This window comes from Heteronotia binoei, chromosome 21 (genome assembly GCF_032191835.1).
Source record: "Heteronotia binoei isolate CCM8104 ecotype False Entrance Well chromosome 21, APGP_CSIRO_Hbin_v1, whole genome shotgun sequence".
NCBI lineage: Eukaryota > Metazoa > Chordata > Lepidosauria > Squamata > Gekkonidae > Heteronotia > Heteronotia binoei.
In genome coordinates, this window is record NC_083243.1 from 25,699,483 (window position 1) to 25,720,979 (window position 21,497).

Here is a 21,497-nt window from a genome sequence, read left to right on the forward strand (position 1 = left end):
TCATATGCTTTTAATGTTTCTGTTGTTTTTACCAGGGCCGGATCTAGGGGAGAGCAGAGGGGGAGCTTGCCCTGGGCACTGCCGGGGCGGGGGGCCCATGCCAAATTGGTTATGGAGGGACGGTGGCTCAGTGGTAGAGCATCTGCTTGGTAAGCAGAAGGTCCCAGGTTCAATCTCTGGCATCCCCAAAAAAGTGTCCAGGCAAATAGGTGTGAAACACCTCAGCTTGAGACCCCGGAGAGCCGCTGCCAGTCTGAGAAGACAATACTGACTTTGATGGACCAAAGGTCTGATTCAGTATAAGGCAGCTTCATATGTTCATATGAGTCCATTTGATTCTATGGGCCCATAAGGGGGCGTCATTTTTTAATTTTGCCCCCCCCCCTCAAAAAACATGTAGATCAGGTCCTGGTTTTTAGAATGGTAGCTTATGAATTTTCTTGAATGAATGGATTGACCCCATTTTTTTTACTGAAGTGATGCATATTAATTGATACTGAATCACAGGAGCAAGACTCTCAAAAATAAGACTGAAATGAAAATTTTACATTCCTTTAAAAAGGCTAAAATCTTGAAATCTAGTCAGCTAAAAATCAAAAGCTGTTGTTTAGATATCAGAGTTTCTCCTTGGATGGTTCACTTTTTAAAAATGCAGTTTTCCTAATCTTTTAATGATTTTTTTCTGCTAATTTTGATATAGCATATATTCAGAAAGGAAAATGGAATTTATAAAAGTGAACTATGCAAGGCAACAGGGAGGGCAGCATGGTGTAGTCCAGTCTTGTCAGATTTTGAAAGCTAAGCAGGGTTGATACTTGCATGGGAGACCACCAAGGAAGAGGAAGACAATGGCAGACAACTTCCGCTTTTCACTTGTCTTGAAATCCCTTTACTGGGGTCGCTATAAGACCTTGGCAACTTGGTAGCAAATACATACACAAACATAACAATCTTAAAATTATGTCTGACTACATGTAATACGGTTGTATAAAGAAAAGGTGCAACTGTGAATCCAATTAATCCTAAAATTGCACTGCTGTCAGAAGAACCATTATGTGACTGCATTAGCCATTTACAGATCACTTTAGCCTTCTGTTGTCTTCATTGTGTGTGGTAAACCAATTCCAGTTTTTGCAAATAGTTCCTCTTTTCTTGAAATCTTTATTTGGGAGAAGCAGGCCTCCCGGTGAGTGTGTAGCTAAACTGAGATTTAAACCTAGCCCTTGCAGCTCTGCCCTTAACCTTGCTGTTTGTCAGCTTCTTTCTCTGTAGTGTATTCATTAAGGTAACAGTTAGAACCAAAGTGAAGAGGGTAGATAACATGTGCCAACAAGCTTAAAATCCTGCAGATTATGGTTATGAATAGATACAGGGGCTGTACTTAAGCATGCTCACTATGCAGTTTGCTCGGTCTGGATTGTCTAAATGTTGATATTTCGCTTGCAGCAGCAGCTTCTGCAGTGATTTGCATGGGAAAGGGATTACCAGCTGCTTGCATGGGTTCAGGGGTCTGGTAGGCTCTGTTCCTAAAATACAGCAGCCTAGCAGCACTGACTTTCACTGGTCTTAAAAGTGCCACTGGGCTCAAAATCTGTTCTAAGGATATTGTAGAAGTAGACCCAAATATACTTCAGAGAAATGGTTGTGTGTATCTCCCCCCCCCCCGCAAGAGGAAAGTTTCCTCCCCCCCCCCCCCAAGCTAACAGATGCACAATAAACTGGCTGTTAAATTTGACCATTGTTTTGATGGCAGTGCTTCCTAAACTGAAGCAGAGGTTAGCACACTGCACATGTGCCGTTGTGAACTCCTAGTTTAAGTTTGCCTAATTAGGTGAAACTTGATCAGCCATATCTCTCTGCTGTCACGGCTATGGCCTGTCTTGTTTCATTAGAATGTCTTATCATAGCACGTCATTGCCTCTTTTATTTGATATGTCACCAGCCCAGAAGATTGGCCATTTTAGTAGATTTTCACTGTAGCTGGTACACGGAGAACTATTTCTGATTCTAGCTTTCGCTTGTTAATTTAAAAAAAAAATCTTTAAAAAAAATTGTGCTGTTTGTTTGTGGCTTTACTCATGAGGAACATTTTAAGAATGATTTTTCAAAGCATTTTAAACACCTCAAAAGAGAAGATTTGGCAACCAGAGAGGACTGGCCTGAAGCAGAGAAGTAGGAAAATAGGCAGGATACTGAAAAAAAAGGTGAGAATGAATTGGTGCTTGTCCTGTTTTTGCACCCTTCTCTTATAGGGTTTAATGGTCTTACTGTTTTGCTTTCACCTTTAGAGGTTTACTGTCTAATGTGATCTTTGTGTAACTTTGAAAAAGTTACTTTGCTTGCATGTTTGCATTATACATTTTTGAACTTTGAAATAGAATTAATTTGTTATTTGCTTACGGCAAAATCTTAGTTGGTCTGTTGCAGAATTATTTTACAGATATTAATAATGTCCCCAAGAGGTTAGTGAGAACTAGCCACTCTCAGCATATCTCTATACACTTTTCCTAGTCATAGTGCCCTATAAGCAAAAACATTCTTCTAACAAAATGTTTTATATGTTTGTGTTTGTGTATAAATAAATTTTGGTTATCTCTCAATCTTGCTGCTGTTCATAAAAGAGAATTGCTGACGCTAATCATTTTAATACTGGTGAATAAATGTCTGGGGAAAATTCCATTTCATAGTATATTAGAGTCCTTCATTTATTGCAGTGAAATTGTAGTTTATTTGGAGAATTCAGAAGTGACCTTAGCAGTAGTGTCCCAAATGTAATGGCTTTATAATTGTCTGATAGTATTTTATAAATGAGAGAATGCTCAAGAGGCTACTTAGCATTTTTTATCAAATAATTGTAGGTAGGAAAAGTAATTGTGTGTGGCACAGGCACAGCAAACTAGATACAGTCTAGCTGAGGGCTGGATCCACAAGGCTAGTTTGTGTAATTTTAACCTTGCAGCAGTGATTTGCAAGGTTCTTAGGCTGTATCCGTTTATTTTACTTTCCATCCTGTCTTTCTTCCCAGAAACCCAAGAGTGGCATTTGTTTTCTATATTTTACCCTCAAAACAGTCCTATTTTAAATTGGGTTATTTTTGTGCTTCCTATGTCTGTAAATGGAATAAAACCAGTGTTGCCTAGAATATTCAATTTTAAAATGGCTGCCTTGCATTCCTTTATAACATGGACAGCAATAAGTGACACGTACCAAATGGTAAGTTGTTCTCCGTGTGCTTGAGGGAAAACTTGTAGGAGTTTATTGTATTTATTTTAGATATTCATACACTGCTTTTCTCTCCAGTGGGAACCCAAAGCATGGTTAACAAAGTTATGGAAGCTGTAAAAGATAAGAAGGATTCCTTTAAGTAGTGGAAAGCTAGTCTAAGTGAGGTTAATAGAAGAGAACTCAGGCTGTGGCAAATCAAATGCAAGGCTGTGATCAGGCGGGCAAAAAGGGACCATGACATAAAGACCAACAATAAAAATTTCTCCAAATATATTAGAAGCAGGAAACCAGCCAGGGAGGCAGTGGGGCCCTTGGATGACCAGGGGGTAAAAGGATTACTGAAGGAGGATAGGGAAATGGCTGAGAAGCTGAATGCATTTTTTGCCTCCGTCTTCACTGTGGAAGTGTTTGCCCACTCTAGAACCGCTAATTTTGGAAGGGGTGTTGAAGACCTGAGTCAGATTGAGGTGACGAGAGGAGGTCCTACAACTGATAGACGAATAAACTAATAAGTCACCAGGTCCGGATGGTATATATCCAAGAGTTCTGAAAGAACTCAAAGGTGAACTTGTGGATCTCCTGACAAAAATATGTAATCTTTCATTGAAATCTGCCTCCGTTCCTGGAAGGTAGCAAATGTCACCCCCATCTTTAAAAAGGGTTCCAGAGGAGATCTGGGAAATTACAGGCCAGTCAGTCTGACTTCAATACCGGGAAAGTTGGTAGAAACCATTATCAAGGACAGAATGAGTAGGCACATTGATGAACACAAGTTATTGAGGAAGACTCAGCATGGGTTCTGTAAGGTAAGATCTTGCCTCACTAACCTGTTACATTTCTTTGAGGGGGTGAACAAACATGTGGACAAAGGGGACCCAATAGATGTTGTTTACCTTGACTTCCAGAAAGCTTTTGATAAAGTTCCTCATTAAAGGCTCCTTAGTCAAGACTGTGTGCGATTGCAATAAAAAAGGCCAACGCCATGCTGGGAATTATTAGAAAGGAAATTGAAAACAAATCAGCCAGTATCATAATGCCCCTGTATAAATGGATGGTGCGGTCTCATTTGGAATACTGTGTAGAATTCTGGTCACCGCACCTCAAAAAGGATATTATAGCATTGGGAAAAGTCCAGAAAAGGGCAACTGGAATGATTAAAGGTTTGGAACACCTTCCCTATGAAGAAAAGTTAAAATGCTTGGGGCTCTTTAGCTTGGAGAAACATCGACTGCGGGGTGACATTAGATGTTTACAAGATTGTGCATGGGATGGAGAAAGTAGGGAAAGAAGTACTTTTCTCCCTTTCTCCCAATACAAGAACTCGTGGGCATTCAATGAAATTGCTGAGCAGTAGGGTTAGAACAGATAAAAGGAAGTACTTCTTCACCCAAAGGGTGATTAACATGTGGAATTCACTGCCACAGAAGGTGGTGGCAGCTACAAGCATAGCCAGCTTCAAGAGGGGTTTGGATGAAAATATGGAGCAGAGGTCCATCAGTGCCTATTAGCCACAGCATAATGTTGGAACTGTCTGGGGCAGTGATGCTCTGTATTCTTGATGCTTGGGGGGGGGGGGCAAAGTGGAAGGACTTCTAGCCCCACTTGTGAACCTCCTTTTTTTTTTTTTGCTACTGTGTGACACAGAGTGTTGGACTGGATGGGCCATTGGCCTGATCCAACATGGCTTCTCTTATGTTCTTAAGGCAACATACAATGATCTTTTTCCTCCGTTTTATTCTTAGCTGAACTAGCAAAAGTTCACTGAGAGATCTTCCATGGCAGCTTGGGGACTTGAACTTGGGGATCCTAGTTTTACAGTCTGAGCACTATACCACCCTTGCTTCTAATTAAATGCTGGTGGTTTTGAACATTTTTCAGTTATCTGTTAGCTGTGAGTGTTCAGTGCTATCCTTTGTACAGGTGGAAACAGCTGTAATCTTGAACCTCTATACTTTAGCTGGCAAAAAGGTGAAAAATAAAATACTTTGTGGGTTTACTTCCTTGGGTTTGATTTGGAAAATATGCATTTTAGATGAGTTAACCAGGGCTTAATTTGATTATCACCCAAATTTAAGGCCTTTTTAGGAACCCTTAAATCTGTAGCTTTTCACAAGACACCTTTCCTTTCCCAAAACGTACCTGATAGTAGACCTCCAGTAGGCTTTCATTGCCATGGTATCTTCACAGATAAAATAACCTATAGTAGGTGTAGTTTCTTAGGTAAGGTTGTCTAAATCAATGTGAAATAGACCTCCTGTGGATGTTGGGAGTTGTCATGAGCATATATATGCAGCAGTGTTGTCTCCCCCCCCCCCCCCCGCCGCATACAAGGAAATGTGAATCCTAACATCTTAGTAAGGTCACCATATTCATGGGAACTTCATCCCCCATGGACCCCTGTGCTTGCATCACTGCTGTGGCAATGCTGAAGATGCCCCAGAATGCAGCTTTTTTCCTGTAGACATCTGGTAGGGTATAGGCCAGTACAAACTTTTATGAGCCAGACCTTGGCATCCTAATTAGTTTGAGCTTGGTTTGTAATGAACTCAGATATTTCTGAATTGTGGAGGTTATTTTTGAAGCCCACAATTCCAAACTTGTGCACCTTTGGGCATGAAAATATGGCCAGAGAGGCAGCTTCTGAAAGCCCAATGAGTGACAGCCCCAACATCCCTTCTTGTTTAATTCGATTTATACCCTGCCCTCCCCTCCGTGGTGGGCTCATTGTCATAATTCTTGAACAGAACAGAACTGTCTTTCTTTCCCTTGCCTCATGCTTCCTTGTTTTCTCTTTTCCTTTGACTACTTCTTCATATCCTCTTCTCTTCCATTTTATTTACTTGTAGATCACCCTGTGGCCATGATAAACTCAGCTGTCTTTAACCCCTGCTTAAATTGGGAGATATATTATTTGCATGCTTAGTGAAAAACCCCATGGCTAGGGTAGGGTTTGGAATAATAGCTTCTGTTGGCATAAAAACATTGATGTCCCACTGAAGCAGAGGAGTAAATTTCCCCAGAGAATTTTAGAAAGGAACATTTAAACTGTAGAAAAACTTTTTGGTTTCTGAAATATAATTTTTGTGTTCCCCTTCCTTCCCAGATTTTCCGTAGTGATATTTTCTCCTTGTGCCAACAGATTAGGTCAGGTGGAGAAGGCAGAGAGACCAGCAGAGGCATGGAACCATATAATAGATCCTACAACAGCTTATAACTGCTTAACATATCTTTTATTTTTAAGTGCTGCATTGGCTTCTGTAAGCAATATATGTTTGAATTTAACTGGAAAAAAATTTAACTGGGAAACCATAAAATATACACATACACTTCTGAACATTTTAAAATCCATTGTGCGTTAAAGTATAAGACAAGCAAAATATAAGGAAGAGGTAAAACTCTGGTAACATACATTAAGATTTAGGCTTTTAGATTTTTTTTTTACTGCATTCTTGTGAAAGTACTGAATTTTTCTATTTATTTTGTCTATAGTCTTTTTATGCTGATTTTGGCCATTTCTGGCATTAACTGATAAAAGTCTATGATCAGAGAATGTATCTTTTCTGCTTAGGAGCTTTTCTCTATCTTTGGAGATAAAAGATTGGCAACAATGCACAGTTTGAGCCACCAACTGCTGATTACACAAACAAAACTTAGATATGGTAAAACTTGCATAAAGTTTGCATAAAATAACCTTTTATGAGAAGAATGGTGATTTCTTTTAAATTAAATGAATGTAAAGTTTGCACAAAAATATGTGTGGGTGAGCCGTGTAGCCTTAAAATACCACTGAAGCGGCCCATCTTGAGCCGAGATATCTCTAGGGCAGGGGTCCCCAACCTTTTTGAGCCTGTGAGCATCTTTGGGGGTTTTTTTGTTTATATACTTTTTCAGTTTACAAGCACAGACATAAAGCATGAACCACTATCATTGATAATCATCTAAATCATAAACAATAATCTACAACTGCAGTCAACTGCATCTTTGGGTTTTTGACATGGGGGCCTTGGACATAAGAACAGAAAGGCTGCTGGAAGAGGTGAGGCCAACCATAAAATGGCTGTCAGAAGAGGAGGAGCCAACCACCAAACCATACTTATTTTTACAGGTGACTGGCTTGAAGGGAGGAGGCCTTTCCTCTTCCCTGTCTTCAAGCCAGTGAGTCTCCTTTCCTGCTGGGCAGAAAAAGAAGTGACTGGTGGCAGTGGTGGGTGTTCTTCTCCCTTTCCCTTCAAGGGAGTCTTCTTTCCTCCTGGGCAGTGCTGCTCAGAGGAAAAGACACTGACTGGTGAGTGGGGTTTTCCTTCTCCCTCCGGCCAAGCCAGTGAGTCTCTTCTCCTCCCATTGTTGTCCAGGAGAAAAGAAAAGGGAAGTGGTGTGTTTGGGGGTGGGGAGAGAATGGCTTTACTGAACCCTCAAGTTAGCCAGGCTCTTGCTATCTCCAGCTAGCTGCAGCAGTGCAGGAACAAGAGGACGCCAAGACATTTGAGCAGGAATACCTGTTCTTGCATGTGCTCACTGTTCTCACCTGCAGAACCCACTGGAGGTGGCAGGTTTGGGAATAGGAAGAAAGGATTTAATCTCCTAACCCTGCCCCCCTCCTCCAGCATAACAACCAGGGCAGTTTACCTTCCACAAAGATGATTTGTTGTGCTGTGGCTGCCCTGCTGCAGCATTTCCCCCCCAGTCAGAGCAAGCCTCACCCAGACCCGCCTACTTCCTGCGAATGCTCAATAGGTGCAAGAAAATATGTTTGCAGGTGCCTTAGCACCCATGGGCTACATGTGGGGGACCCTGCTCTAGAGTTTTTGTGGTTTTTTTAACAGTTTAGTCAGGAATCTGTCATCAGCTTTCCCCACCAGCAGATATCCCTTTAGACTTCAGAATGATTTCTTTTCCATTTAAGGAGTGAGGGGAAGGAGCACCTAGATTTGTGGAGTCCAAGTATAGTGCTAGAGCACTATTAGGTATTGAAAGGAGCCAGAAGCAAAGGGAGCAGGAACAAGTCTTGTACGGATGTCATGATAAAATTTGTTTTTCAAAACTAACTCTGCTTAGTCTGTATAGCTAATAAATGTTGCTTGGATGCAAAGCCTAGCTTTCCTGCTCCCGCTAGAGATGATATCCTCTTTGTGTTGGCTGTGGTTAGATAGTTGCAAGGGCCAGCATTCCACTGAGCAAACTGACAATCACTGCAGATACATACTGTGGTTTATAAAACTTAGCTTAAAATCCTGGTTGGGTGCCAACCAACAAACCCTGGTTTTTGAACTCTCTGCATTCAGATGTCATAACTACTTGTGGTTTAAGATATCCTTTTGTCATGATGCCTGAGTGGAGCTGCAGTAAAAAGTGCCTTGGTTCCCACATCTACCTCAGCATTCCCCACCAGCACAGCTAGTGCTGGGAGGAGAGAGACTGGATAAAGTGGTTTTATGAGCAGTATCAGGAAGAATTGAAATCTGCGTTGCTTTATCCAAATAGCCAACTTAATTTTATCAGGTGTTGCATATGTGATCAGAAATACCTGTGGTGGACCTGTCTTTATGGTCCTCTACCTAACCTTTTCTGAAGTCTTATATACCTTAATTTGTCTTAGGAGGGGTGGCAATTTCCAGCATCTCTGCCTCTCTACTTAGACCCATTAAAGTGACAGTCTGTTGATTCCCCCCAGGAGCAGAATGGTTCAGTGGATTGCAGTGAAAGGGGAAGTTAGTGGAAATCACTATTGCTTCTTACAAAAACTTAAGGGCACTTAAGAATATACTTAAATGTGATTGGATACTGTTCTTATAAGGATCCTAGGCTTCAGCGAGAATTGGCTCGAAACATGATGCCTTATGAAAATGTCTCTTAATAGACAAGGAAATCTGTTAAAAATTGGAGCAAGACCAGGTTTTTACTCTAGCCCTGTTTAAAATAGTTGTATTTCAAAACTCTATCTTTCATTTTGACAGCTTGCTCAAAAAGAATCCATTTTTTTTGATGGCAGGACATTGTAAAGGAGGTATTTGGAATGAAAGGCAACAGAGGGAATTATTACAGAGGGAATATATTTTTGGGGGGTGAGAATTAAGCAAAGAGAGGCTTGGTGTCATAGATTAGGTGTGATTCTCTGTGTCAGGGAATTAATGGCTATTTTGGCCTGCACTGAAGTGCTCCTGTGAAACAAGATTTAGCAGGTAGTTCAGTCATGTTGACAGGGATCCAAAGATGTGGTTTCAGGTATGCCCAAAGGTGTGTAAGTGCCAGGTGGATTTTTAATTTTTTTTTTTTTTGAGTTTCAAACCACATCACAGACTTTTTAAAAAGCTCCTCAAGTTTCAAAAGAAACTTTTGCTGTGTGGTGTTTGATGCTGTCGCTTGAGGTACACAAGACCCAGCCTCCCCTTAGGGTATGGAGAACAAGTTGAGCAGTTCTTTGGATCCTAGCCAATCTCTTCTTTATCCTAATTAGTAGCAATAAAGGTGACTTTTATTTCATTACTACTGTGAGATTTCATGTTTGTGCACATTCTTGGTCTGTTTTAGGAAAATATGCCACCCATCAACAATATTTTGTTTCCTGCCTCTCTGAGATTTCCTAGTAAACAGTTCCACTGGACTGCATTAGCAGATGTAACTTTTATGCTAGGTCTGTGTAGGTTAAAATATCTCATTGTGTAAGGTTAACTGTAGTGTGATGATGTGATGGTTATGAGCATGAACTATGGGCTGGAAGCCCTCATTCAAGCCTCAGCACAGTCGTGAATTTGGTGGGTGGCTTAGGTGGTCTAACTGCTGGAATAGCCTAGTTTAGCCAGAAGCTCATCAGAAGTAAGCAGGGATCGGCCACACTTGGATGGAGATCACCAAGGAGGACTGGGGTTGCTGCACAATGGAAGGCAATAGCTAACCACCTCTGCTTCTCTTTTACTTGGAATGTCACATGGGTGGAGTGGCCATGAGTCACTTGTGACTCAGTGGCACGTTCTTCTTCTTCTTAGGCAGCTTACTGCCCTGCTCAGTCTCTAATATGATGGGTGCTACTGTCCTGTTATTGTAAATATTGCTGAGAGCAAATTCCAATATAAATGAGGAGACATGTTTTGTTCTCTAATAAGTTGTGCTACTCAAGATGGCATGGTTTTGTTACAGAAAAACCAAGAACAGCAGAATCCAGTAGAAACCAAACATAGATTTTGGCATAAGAGAAGTTGAAGGGAGGGAGGGATGGTGGCTTAGTGGTAGAGCATCTGCTTGGTAAGCAGAAGGTCCCAGGTTCAATCCCTAGCATCTCCAACTAAAAAGGGTCCAGGCAAGTAGGCGTGAAAAACCTCAGCTTGAGACTCTGGAGAGCCACTGCCAGTCTGAGTAGACAATACTGACTGTGATGGACTGAGGGTCTGATTCAGTAGAAGGCAGCTTCATATGTTCATATGTCCTCTTTGCTCCTGCAGAAGCTGTTGCCAGAATTAATACTACTTCCATATATAACTTCTTTGCTTGGCAGATTTTACATTAAGGTACAAAATTAGCTGCATGCCTGGGCTATGCTAGTTCAACAACAAATACTTAGCTCTCTACTGTGGAAACAGCTGCTTTGACAGGGCACAGGGCTTTGTTCCCACTGAGTCATCTGCATATAATCATGTTTGCTTCACGTTTTAATACTGAAGTAGCGTCTGCAATATTTAATCATTGGTAGAGGATGCATTCAGCCTCATGTATTACAGACAAAAACCAGCTCTTCGATATTATTGCTCTAACTCAGGTCTGCACAAGTTTTGATCCACCTAACCTAATACAGACTATCTGCATACAGCTTGATAAAGCGTGCTCTCTAACGTTTTGCTATTTGGGAATGCACAAACAGGATGCTGTTAGGGACCTGGCAGGCCGAAATGCATGGCTAGTAGGCTATGTGTGGCTTAGTGGGTAAGAAGTGATACGAGTTTGGCTAGTCCTTTAAATGCGTCAACATTGGAATACGAGATGTGCAAGATTGTGCTTCTTCAAATGCCCCTATACTTTTGAGAGACTACAAACTTATTAGTGTGTGCTGAAGAGTTGTAAAAAATTAACAGAAAGCATTACACATTGAAAAGTATTATCAATCCGTATTAGTAGCTGTCTTGTTAGGACCAATTAGCAGTGGGACCTCTTCAGTCTCCTGAGCTCTATTTGACAAGGCATTAGGATGCTTTCCCCTTCCAGAATGTTCTCTGTGGTTCACTGAGGCAGGAAAAATATTTTTGGATATAATTTCTGACTTCATCTTTACTAAGGCTTGGTGTGTTTGTAGTTATGGAATGTTGCCAGACCATGAGCATTTACACAAAATGTGTTTTCTTTGATTGGTCTCTGGGCGGAGTTTAAAAGGCAGTCATTCTGGTTTTGTATTTCTAAGGGGATTTTTTAGTTTTGCTTGCTTCTTAAAGTCCTGCGTATTGAAAATAATTGCGTAAAGACAAAGTATCAAGCTATATTTAAGCCTTTTCTGCCAACCAAAAATCTCTTTGTCGTTTAAAAAAAAAGGTGGTTAAAGGTTGGTTTTTATGTTGTTGTTTTTCAGATGATATTAACTGTGTTCCTGAGCAACAATGAACAGATTTTGACTGAAGTGCCAATTACACCTGAAACAACATGTCGAGATGTGGTGGAATTCTGCAAAGAACCTGGTGAAGGCAGTTGCCATCTTTCTGAAGTGTGGCGTGGGAATGGTAAGCGGTCCCTTAGTATTCCGAAATACTTTTCTTCTGAGGAAACATCACTACAGTCCTGCTTTGGTTTTCGCCAGCTCCAGTACCTTCAAGCTTAATGAACATTTCTACTGCTTTTACACAGTCATATCTCTTGTGGGCTTAAAATGGCTACTAGCCATTGATTGCTGCTCACCATGGTGGCTGAAGGGAACTTTCATATATGGAGGTAGCAAACCTCTGAATGCCAGTTTCTAGGTGACAGCACTCCAGGGCAACTAGTTGGCCTGAAACAATACTAGATGGACTGCTGGTCTGATCCAGCAGGCTTTTTTGTGTGTGTGTGTGTGTGTGTGCAGTCATCAATGTGGAAGAGGCACTTTGTCTAAAGCTAGTTTAATGGCATGGGTTGTGAAGATAGCTACAGGCAAGTTCATGGTATTTGCACAAAAATATGCTTATTAGCCCTGAACTGATTGCTTGTTATATAGTTGGGATGAAGTTCTCAGAACTGAACTGAACCTACTTTTGGCAGAATATAAAGCCCTCATATGACTTCCTTAATGACAATAAATTAGTGCTTACTAAGGGAATATGTGGTAGACTGGCATGGTTTCAGAGAATTGTTGAAGAAAGAAGTATAGCGTTTGGCATTAAAAAATGGGTCCAAAGAATTCAGGATCAGCGTGTCTAGGGAAATAACATTATTTATTAAAAATAATTGCACACTGCTTTTCCTTCTAAAATGGGGCCCCAAAGCTATACACTGCCTCTAAAATAGGGCCCAAATATATACATTTAAAAGATTTATAAACCCACCTACCTCCTGCCCTGAACTGGCATTATATAAAGACATTTGTCTAAAAACAGGGATATTAATAAAAACAATGGCACCTTCCAGAACTGCTTGCCAGGCATCAAAGCTAAGCAAAAACTTCAGGTGTCTTATCAGCAGCAGTTCACTAAAGAACGGACAGTTCAGCACCCAGTGCAATGGAGAGCCTTTTGAAAGAAATGTTTGAAGGCAGTTCCTGAAAGGTGATAGAGTAGGTGGTGCTTTTCTCACCTCCTCCAGCATTTGACAGGATTGCTACCATGATAGAAAGGGCATGCAGTCTGGCTGAGGACAATTGATATAGCGAGTAAAAACTGGTGAGGAGAGTGGTGTGTAGGTTCATGTGAGGAGATTTGGTTCCTTATCCATTCATGGTAGAACAGAAAATCCGTCAGAGAGCAGCTTGTAACCAAGAGAGGCTAAGAAAACTGTGGAGTCTTATACCTTCTTCCTCTAACTGGGATCAAGTGATAGGTTGACTGGCACTGCAGTGAAGGATGACTAGGCACACTCCTTAATGAGGTTTCTGGCTAAAGCACAGCATCAACCCCTTGCTAAAAATCTTAGTTAAGTGGGGAGCCTGGTTAGCTTTAACCCCCATCCTATCCTGTGCTGCAGCTGTGTTCTGGTGGGAACAAGGAATTAATCTGAGGAGGCTCTTTGGAATGTTACCTGTCTTCAGTTGTCATCTGAAGGTCATTGAAAAAAAGGGTCAGACAAAATTTCTCTGTAAAGGGAGTTCCATAATTTCACTGCCGCCGCTGAGCAGTCTTTTTAGAATCACTAAGATGGTAGAAGCAGTTTCAACAGAACACCAAGGAAGATCTTAAACACTTTGGCAGCTACGGCATGAGAATACAATCCTTGATGTGTCCTGGACTCAAACTGTTTTGTGTTTAGGTCAAAACCAGTACTTTGTTTTGGGGCTCAGAAATAAACTGGAAACCGGTTCAAATATTGTAACGGTAGCGTGATGCGATCTGTGCAGCCGACACTAACAGTGATCTGGTAGCACATTATAATGACATTCTACAAAGGCTGTTTAAAGTGATATCGTTTAGCAGGGCTTTTTGGATAGAAGAAACCCAGCAGGAACTCATTTGTATATTAGGCTACACCCCCTGACAACACCATTTGATTAATGCAATGGTTTTTTGTAGAAAAGGCCAGCAGGGACTCATTTGCATATTAAACCACACCCCTTGACACCAAGCCAGCTGGAACTGCGTTTCTGTGCATTCCTGCTCAAAAAAAGCCCTGTTGTTTAGTATCTTCGTCAGTGACTTGGATGAAATGTGCCTGCATAACTTGTGACCCGCTGTGACAAATGCAGCTCACAAGCCATGGATTAACAGTCTGTCAGGAGTCTGACATGCCCTGTGTTTTTTGTAGCCCTCAGATGGCAGCAAAAATAGGAGGCTTAGTGAACTCCTGGAGGGCCACATACATCTAGGTGAAGGCCTGGATTAGAATGATGATAATCAGATTCATATTTTTGCTCTGTAAGACTGCAGAATTAAAATGGGAGGCAAACATGGTGATATGCAGATAACTCAGTGGCAAGAAAGACTGTCCTGTCAAAAGTATAGACCTACGTTAACACTAAGATCTTGCAGACTTCAGAAGATTGTGGAAACTTGTTCTTTGAGTTTAAAAAACACATATTGGGGGAACTATTAAGGATATGTTCTGGGATTTGTTTTTTGCTTTCTATTTTTGAAGAGGGGGATTAGGTTGTCCATTTGAGCACAGTAACTTTGCAGTTTTTTCCAGGAAAATTACCAAATTACTGAATAATAAAACAAGCAGTTACACTTTGTTTTATTTACTTTGCCTACTCATGCGAACATGTGTCAGATGAATTGCTCAGATAAGAAACCTGTGATTTTTCTACATTCAGAACGGCCCATTCCCTTTGATCACATGATGTATGACCATCTACAAAAGTGGGGACCTCGCAGGGAGGAAGTGAAATTTTTTCTTCGACATGAAGAATCGCCAACAGAAAGCAGTGAACAGGGTATGTATATTTCGCTAAAGTTTGTTGCTACACCATTGATTAACCCTCTCCAACAATTTGTAAAATTCAGCTAAAATATAAAGCAAGTATTAATTACACAAAGGATTGGTAGAATCCCAGTCCTATACGAACACTTCTCTGATTATGTACGTTATGCCCTTGTCCCAAAGAAACCCCTTTTATTTTGCCATTGTCCACCCTTCACATTCCTTTCTCATTTTTATCCTTACAATTTCCTTTCGCTACTTGCTATTGCCAGCCCGCACTATGATGTTATCGGTTCTTCTTTTACCTTAATTATCACCCATTCATCAGGAGTCTTTATTTCCCCCCCTTCCTTTCAGGCAGTGTCTTAGGTATCTACTATCTTGTTAGCTTTTTTCCATCTTCTCCTTCTCTTCCCAAGTTCCTTCCCCAAATGCTGATCTTGATGGGTTGCAAGTCAGCTGTCAGTTATGGTTACAGAGTAAATTTAAAAAATAATTATAGCAGATTAAAAGCAAACAGTCCTTCATCCTGTATTAGCAGTTTTAAAGCCATGTCAGTTTTAGTGGGTCTTGATTATTTGAGTTGGCAGAGGCTAGTGCAAAAATATGCTCCGAAACTTACAGCCTTCCAAGCAAAATCTGTACAGTCTTTTTTCCTCCTCTGCTATGATCTGGTTGGCACTTCCAGCTCTCACGTAGAAAGAAAAGGATTTAAACACGTCTCTCCTGCTTGGAATCCTTCTTTTTGCTACCTGATGCCCTTTGCCTACAATCTAATTATAGATCATTCACAGACACTTCACAAAATCTTAAAATTTACCTAGCTTGCAGTTGTCAGCATGCGCACTTGGAAAAAATTGTTGATTTGTCAATTTTCTCGTGCCACTTGGGGTCTCAGACATTCATTTTTATACGAAATATTTAGGAAATAGACCAAAATCTAATTTAAGAACAGCAACTGTTTTTTAGGATTCTTGGTATACTATTGTCTTTTTCAGTCTTGCTGGCAGTCTGCCGTATTGTAATTAGCCAGCTTCAAGGCAAGGGCAGCTCATGATTTTTAGCTGTCCAGGCCTAGATGGGATATTACTGAGCAAAATGAAATGGGTGCCTTCAAACACACTGAATAATATGTTTTCAGTCCACTTCCCCTGCACTTTAGTGATCATTTGGGTTTTGCTGTTTTTCACAGTAAAATACAGTTGCAAAGTTCATTGAAAGTGCACTATTCTGTGTGTGTGTGTGTGTGTGTGTGTGTGTGTGTGTGTAAAAGCAATGAAAGAACTGAATTCCGTTATTTGATGCTTCACGTGCAGGACAGGATGTGCTTGGCTTTCTGTGCTGGCTCAGGTGGCAACCTTGCTGGTGTGATGACTGCCAGGCCCCATGAACGGTGTTTTGGAGGCCCAAGACAGAGTGGCTTTGTACACCAAGGACTAATAAATAAAAAAGAGAGAGCCAACACATAATGCATTTTTTTTGGGAGGGGGGGGATTGTGCTTCTGGTAAAATATCTGACGCTTTCACCCTTGCTCTGTAGGGAAAATATACAGTTCATACATAACTCCACAGTGGATATGCCAGATATCTCTCTTAACATATTATTCTAGAAGTCCAAAAAGCAGGTACAGAAGTCAGGGCTTTTTTTGTAGGAAAAGCCCAGCAGCTCATTTGCATATTAGGCCACACCCCTTGGTGGCACTATTGTTTCACATAGGGCTTTTTCTTCAAAAAGCAGTGACTCAAATTCATTTGCATATTAGGCCACACCCCCTGGCACCAAGCCAGCCGGAACTGCGTTCCTGTGCGTTCTTGCACACACGCAAAAGCCCTGACAAATGTGATCCATCTGGCATCTGCTATCTGGCATCAATAACATACAGAGTCACTCTTGGACTTTGCTCTGAGCCAAATAGTTTATCTCCTTATTCCTCCCCTTCGATGTATTTATATGTTCGTGTTGCCTTTTCAAGCTTGCAGACTCTTCTGCAGAAGCTTGTAAGCTCATGTTCTTAGGCTCCCAATCTACTTACGACAAACTTGCCTGTTTCCAAATTGCACTTTCCTCCTTCCACCCAGCCTCTGCTTTTAAATTTCATTACAGTGTCAATCAATCCTAGCATTATTATAGAGTAAGAGACTGCATCACAAGCAGCTTGTTAGCCTGCGTGTCGTGATTGCAGTAAACCAAGTGAAGGTCCTTTCACAGTCATGGTGATGGTAAAATTAAGTTCTGCCAAGTAATAGTGGTCATATGTTTGATAGGTAGAAAGTTTGTAATATATATAAGATCTATGCTTACTGTCCATCTGCCCAGGCATTGACTCCTCAACTTATATGTAACATAAGGTTGGGTGACCTTGGGCCAGTCACACACTTTTAGTCTGACCTACCTAACAGGGCTGTTGTGTGGATAAAATGGGGGAGACGAGAGTGATGCAAGGCACTTTGAGTTCCGATTGGGAGAAAAGCATGATATAAGTGAAGTTAAATATAAAATGAATAAAACCAGTTCTTAAGTGACAGTACTGACAATTATGTCCCTCGGTTTTACATGAAAATAAACTCTCTCAAAATTAAACGTAAACGCAAGGTTGCTGCAGAATATATACTCCATGAGGATATGCACTGAAGAACCATGTCTTGTCTGGGAGTGTAATATTGTGGTGGACAAATGCAAACATCTATTTGTCACATTCACAGTTTGCATGTTGTAGGCATACACTGAAAAATACCAAATCAGGTCTGAACTCTCCCTCAAAGCTGAAATTGAAGCTATCATAATTTGGCCACATTGTGAGAAGACAAGAGTCACTGGAAAAGACAATCATGCTAGGAAATTTTGAAGGCCACAGGAAAAAAGGAAAGACTAATACAAGATGGGTGGATTCAGTGAAGGAATCCACAGCCCTCAGTTTGCAAGATTTGAGCAAGGCTTGTTGGAGAGCCAGTTTGGTGTAGTGGACTCTTATCTGGGAGAACCGGGTTTAATTCCCCACTCCTCCACCTGCAGCTGCTGGAATGGCCTTGGGTCGGCCATAGCTCTGAAAGAGGTTGTCCTTAAAACAGCAGCTGCTGTTAGAGCTCTCACAGCCCCACCTACCTCACAGGGTGTCTGTTGTGGGTGGAGGGGAGGTAGAGGAGATTGTGACTACTCTGAGATTCTGATGTTCAGAGTATAGGGTGGGATATAAATCCAATATCTTCATCTTATTATTATTAACGATAGGGCATTTTGGAGGTGATTAGTTCATAGGGTGGCTGTAATTTGGAAGTGACGTGATAGCACTTAACACACACACATGCATCTAAAAATGTAAGTTGGAAAGTGTCCCTTTCAATAAGAGCTTGGACCAGACCGGACTCTCTTCATCTGAGCAGACCAGGTCTTGCTTGCTTTCTAGCAGACAGAAGACAGCAGTTAGCAGTGGTTTTTTTCTGTGAAAAATATATAATGGTTTGGTACTGCTATATCAGGTTGGGAAAATGCAAGACTTGGAACACTTAACTTCAAACAAATGTGCTGTGTCCTTAGTTGATCACAACAAAAGTAGATGAGGTTTGATAACCAGTGATTCCTCATGTATTTGTTTTGATGCTTTGTTGCTCATCCTTTTGAGTTAAAGATGCAGTATTGAAAGGTAAAAATAAACTTTGTATACCAGAAATTTTTAAACATAGCCAGCCTTCAGGTTTGTGGCAGTTTCACTCTAAACTACTTTCCTTCTAAACTAAGCAGAGTTAACTCTTTAAAATAAAAACCTGGGAAGAGAATGACTCACAGTTGTATTGGGAAGTTTTATGAGGCTTCGGTGAAATGGCCTCTCATATAGTTTTTTACAGAGAGTTCAGCTGGAACTGCTGTTTCTTTCAGGGCACAAAGATGAAAACGTGTCACCCCAACCATGATAACATGATGTTCAGTTCATTAGTTTGCACAGCCATACTATGTTTCCTGGTTCTGTGTTAATGAAATCTGTTTACCATTAAAAAAAATAGGTAAACTTTGACATGAGGAAGTTGTGAACGCAAACTTAGGCAAAGCTGCACCATTTAAATCCTACTAATTATGACCAGTGCCATTTTAGCATGCATTTATGTCCCTAATTGAAATATTTGAGCCTGAATATTTCTTAACTTAGGCGGGATCATTTTCTTAGGCTTTTTTTTTTAATGGGTGGGGAATTGATAAGGTTTTCCTCCCCACTGTGGGATTAGGTCTGCTAAGGTTTTAAGGTGAAAAATGAGGTGAAATTAGCAAATCTTGCTTCAATTTAAATTTATTTACCTTCTCCCTCCAGGGAGCCATCCCAACAGTAGAGAGGCTCTTCAGGTCTGCAGGGTAAGCTTTAGTTAAGGAGCGATGTCCAGACAAATGCAGAATAGAGGATCCATTACTTTTAGCAGGGATAATCAAGGACCAACATTATTTGATCTCCATGATAAAAAGTTGCAGCAGCCAAGGGCAAAACTCACCCCTTATTTGCTCCTGTGATCATCAGATTGGAGTGGGCAGAACTCCTCTCAAGCTTGAGGGCAATTTTGCTAAGGAGGCAAAAAAAATTCTACTTGGGACCCTTCAAGAAGTGGCCAGTCTGTGCCCTTTTTGTAAGCTGGGAGGGAGAATTGGAGGTTTGTGTGGAGCTGGGTTGAAAGCTCCTTGCAGTCTCCTCCTATGTGCCCCTCCAGGCTGTACATGCACCCTCCATGGCGTGCACTTGTCCACAGGCTGCTTTCCATGGGCCACCGGCAAACCCTGTCTCCTTGCAGTGAAGGGGATTGAATGGCATTCCTCCACTTTCTCCTAAAGAAGCATCAGCAGTGATGGTAATGAAGGCCCTTTATTAGGGAAACAGTGTCTGACTTATTAGGGTTTGTAGAATCTTTCGGGATCAAGTGCCGTGTTCTACTGGAGAAAGTTTTCCTTCCAGACGTTTCGTTCTCAGCTGCGGAGAACATCCTCAGTGGCGTTGCAGCCGGAGCAGGCGCTCAGACCTTCTTGGCTGCTGTGCATTGAGTGGAGCCAGGGCTGCTGGAGAGCTGCTATTTCTAGGCTGGAGGGGGTGTGATGAAAGGGCAATTGGTTTGTGGATGTGCCCATTGTTTGGTGGGGCTTCCTGGAAGGGTTGTGATAAGGAAACTGGCTGTTGAATGTGACCATTGTTCTGTGTTAATTGCTGGGAGGGTTGGAAGGGGTGTGAAGATAAGGAAGATGGTTGTTGACTGTGCTGATTGTTCTGTGGAATTTGCTGGTTGTTCTGAGACTTTATGCAATTTATAGTCTATAGGGTGTTTTGCAGAGCTGGGTACCAAGACTGGTGGATGAAAAGTGTCTGACTGGAATTCCTGCAACATGAGCTGTGCCATTAGGTACAGTTTGGTGTAGTGGTTAAGTGCATGGACTCTTATCTGAGAGAACTGGGTTTGATTCTCCACTCCTCCACTTGCACCTGCTGGAATGGCCTTGGGTCAGCCATAGCTTTTGTAGGAGTTGTCCTTGAAAGGGCAGCTTCTGGGAGAGTTCTCTCAGCCCCATCTACCTCACAGGGTGTCTGTTGTGGGGGGAGAAGGTAAAGGAGATTGTCACCACTCTGAGATTCAGAGTGTAGGGCGGGATGTAAATCCAATGTCGTTGTCTTCTTCTTTGTCAGTTGGCACAAAGTTTTCCCAGCATCAGCAGTCTTTCTTTTCTTACACATGTGCAGAACAAGAGGGTAGCAAAATGCGATATTTACACTATAGCACTACTGATCCTTTGGTAATGTCTGTTGCAGTGGTCAGTGTGAGTTTCAAATAGATGAAGAAAAACAAATTCCAGTCCCACCACAAAGATGAAAAACACTCACTCATATCTGCTGTTTAGCATAATAAACTATGGTTTACTAATACAAGTTTGATCCTGTTTTGAATTTTTTAAAAAAGTAGCTATTACACACCCAGGCAATATGTGTAAATTGTGTAACTGTGTTGTTCCTAGGTCGCCCGACTCAAAATCAGAAGAACGGAGTTAATATGCCTGTGGAGAAACGTACTGAAAATGGGGTATGTTGAACGAACTAATATGCTACACAACATGACATACTGTATTAATTTAGTTTGTGTATCTAAATACATACTTAGAAATGTATAAACTGAAATTTTTGTGAAGCACTGCTAATGGCTGACTGCACATTGATTTGCTGTCTCCTTTTCACTAATTTCCAGCTTAAACTTAATTTATTTCGGTTTCTATGTTGACCTTTCCCAAGGGCTTAGTGCAGATAGCAGCATAAAAGCAGAAATATAATATAAAGAACTCAGCATTAAAAAAATATAGCTGCAACCTGCTGTTGCTGCTGTTAAAGTACCTAGTATTGTTTATGGGGCAGTCTGAAAACTATAGACTTGGGCACTGGTTTATCTGTTTTAATTATCTGTATTAATGATGAATTCTAATGGTTTTCAGTGAATGATTGTATTTTGTGCTGTATGTATCATGAAGTACCATGGGTCCTGAGTGCTGGAAGGATAGAGTAGATAAATAAATAAATAAATATACTGCACATTTTGCCATACAAAAGTATTGCACCATATAAATAAATATGAATTAACACTGGTGGTCATCATAACTTCTTTCCCTTAGGGTAAAGAGGTTCCCCAGTTGTGGACATGAAATCTTTTTGCTTTATTTTGGGGAAAGTGCAGTGGCAATCCTGTTTAAATATCTTTAAACTAAAGGGTCTGTGTGGCTGCTTATTATTGTTTTCATATCT

At 41.1% G+C, this 21,497-nt stretch overlaps 1 protein-coding gene across 9 annotated transcripts in view; it reads left to right on the plus strand.

Annotated features, from left to right (window-relative positions):
• PPP1R13B (protein phosphatase 1 regulatory subunit 13B) overlaps positions 1-21,497 on the plus strand; it is an 88,973-nt gene that overhangs the window by 11,277 nt on the left and 56,199 nt on the right. For 7 of the 9 annotated variants that reach the window (XM_060263114.1, XM_060263115.1, XM_060263117.1 and 4 more), the window contains exons 1-4: positions 2,064-2,204; positions 11,777-11,924; positions 14,639-14,758; positions 20,723-20,787. In XM_060263114.1, the coding sequence (XP_060119097.1) occupies positions 2,079-2,204; positions 11,777-11,924; positions 14,639-14,758; positions 20,723-20,787 (459 nt within the window). In that variant the 5' untranslated portion in view covers positions 2,064-2,078. Of the gene's footprint in view, positions 1-2,063; positions 2,205-11,776; positions 11,925-14,638; positions 14,759-20,722; positions 20,788-21,497 lie in introns of those variants that run through there. The other 2 variants (XM_060263122.1, XM_060263118.1) reach the window with 1 other exon arrangement.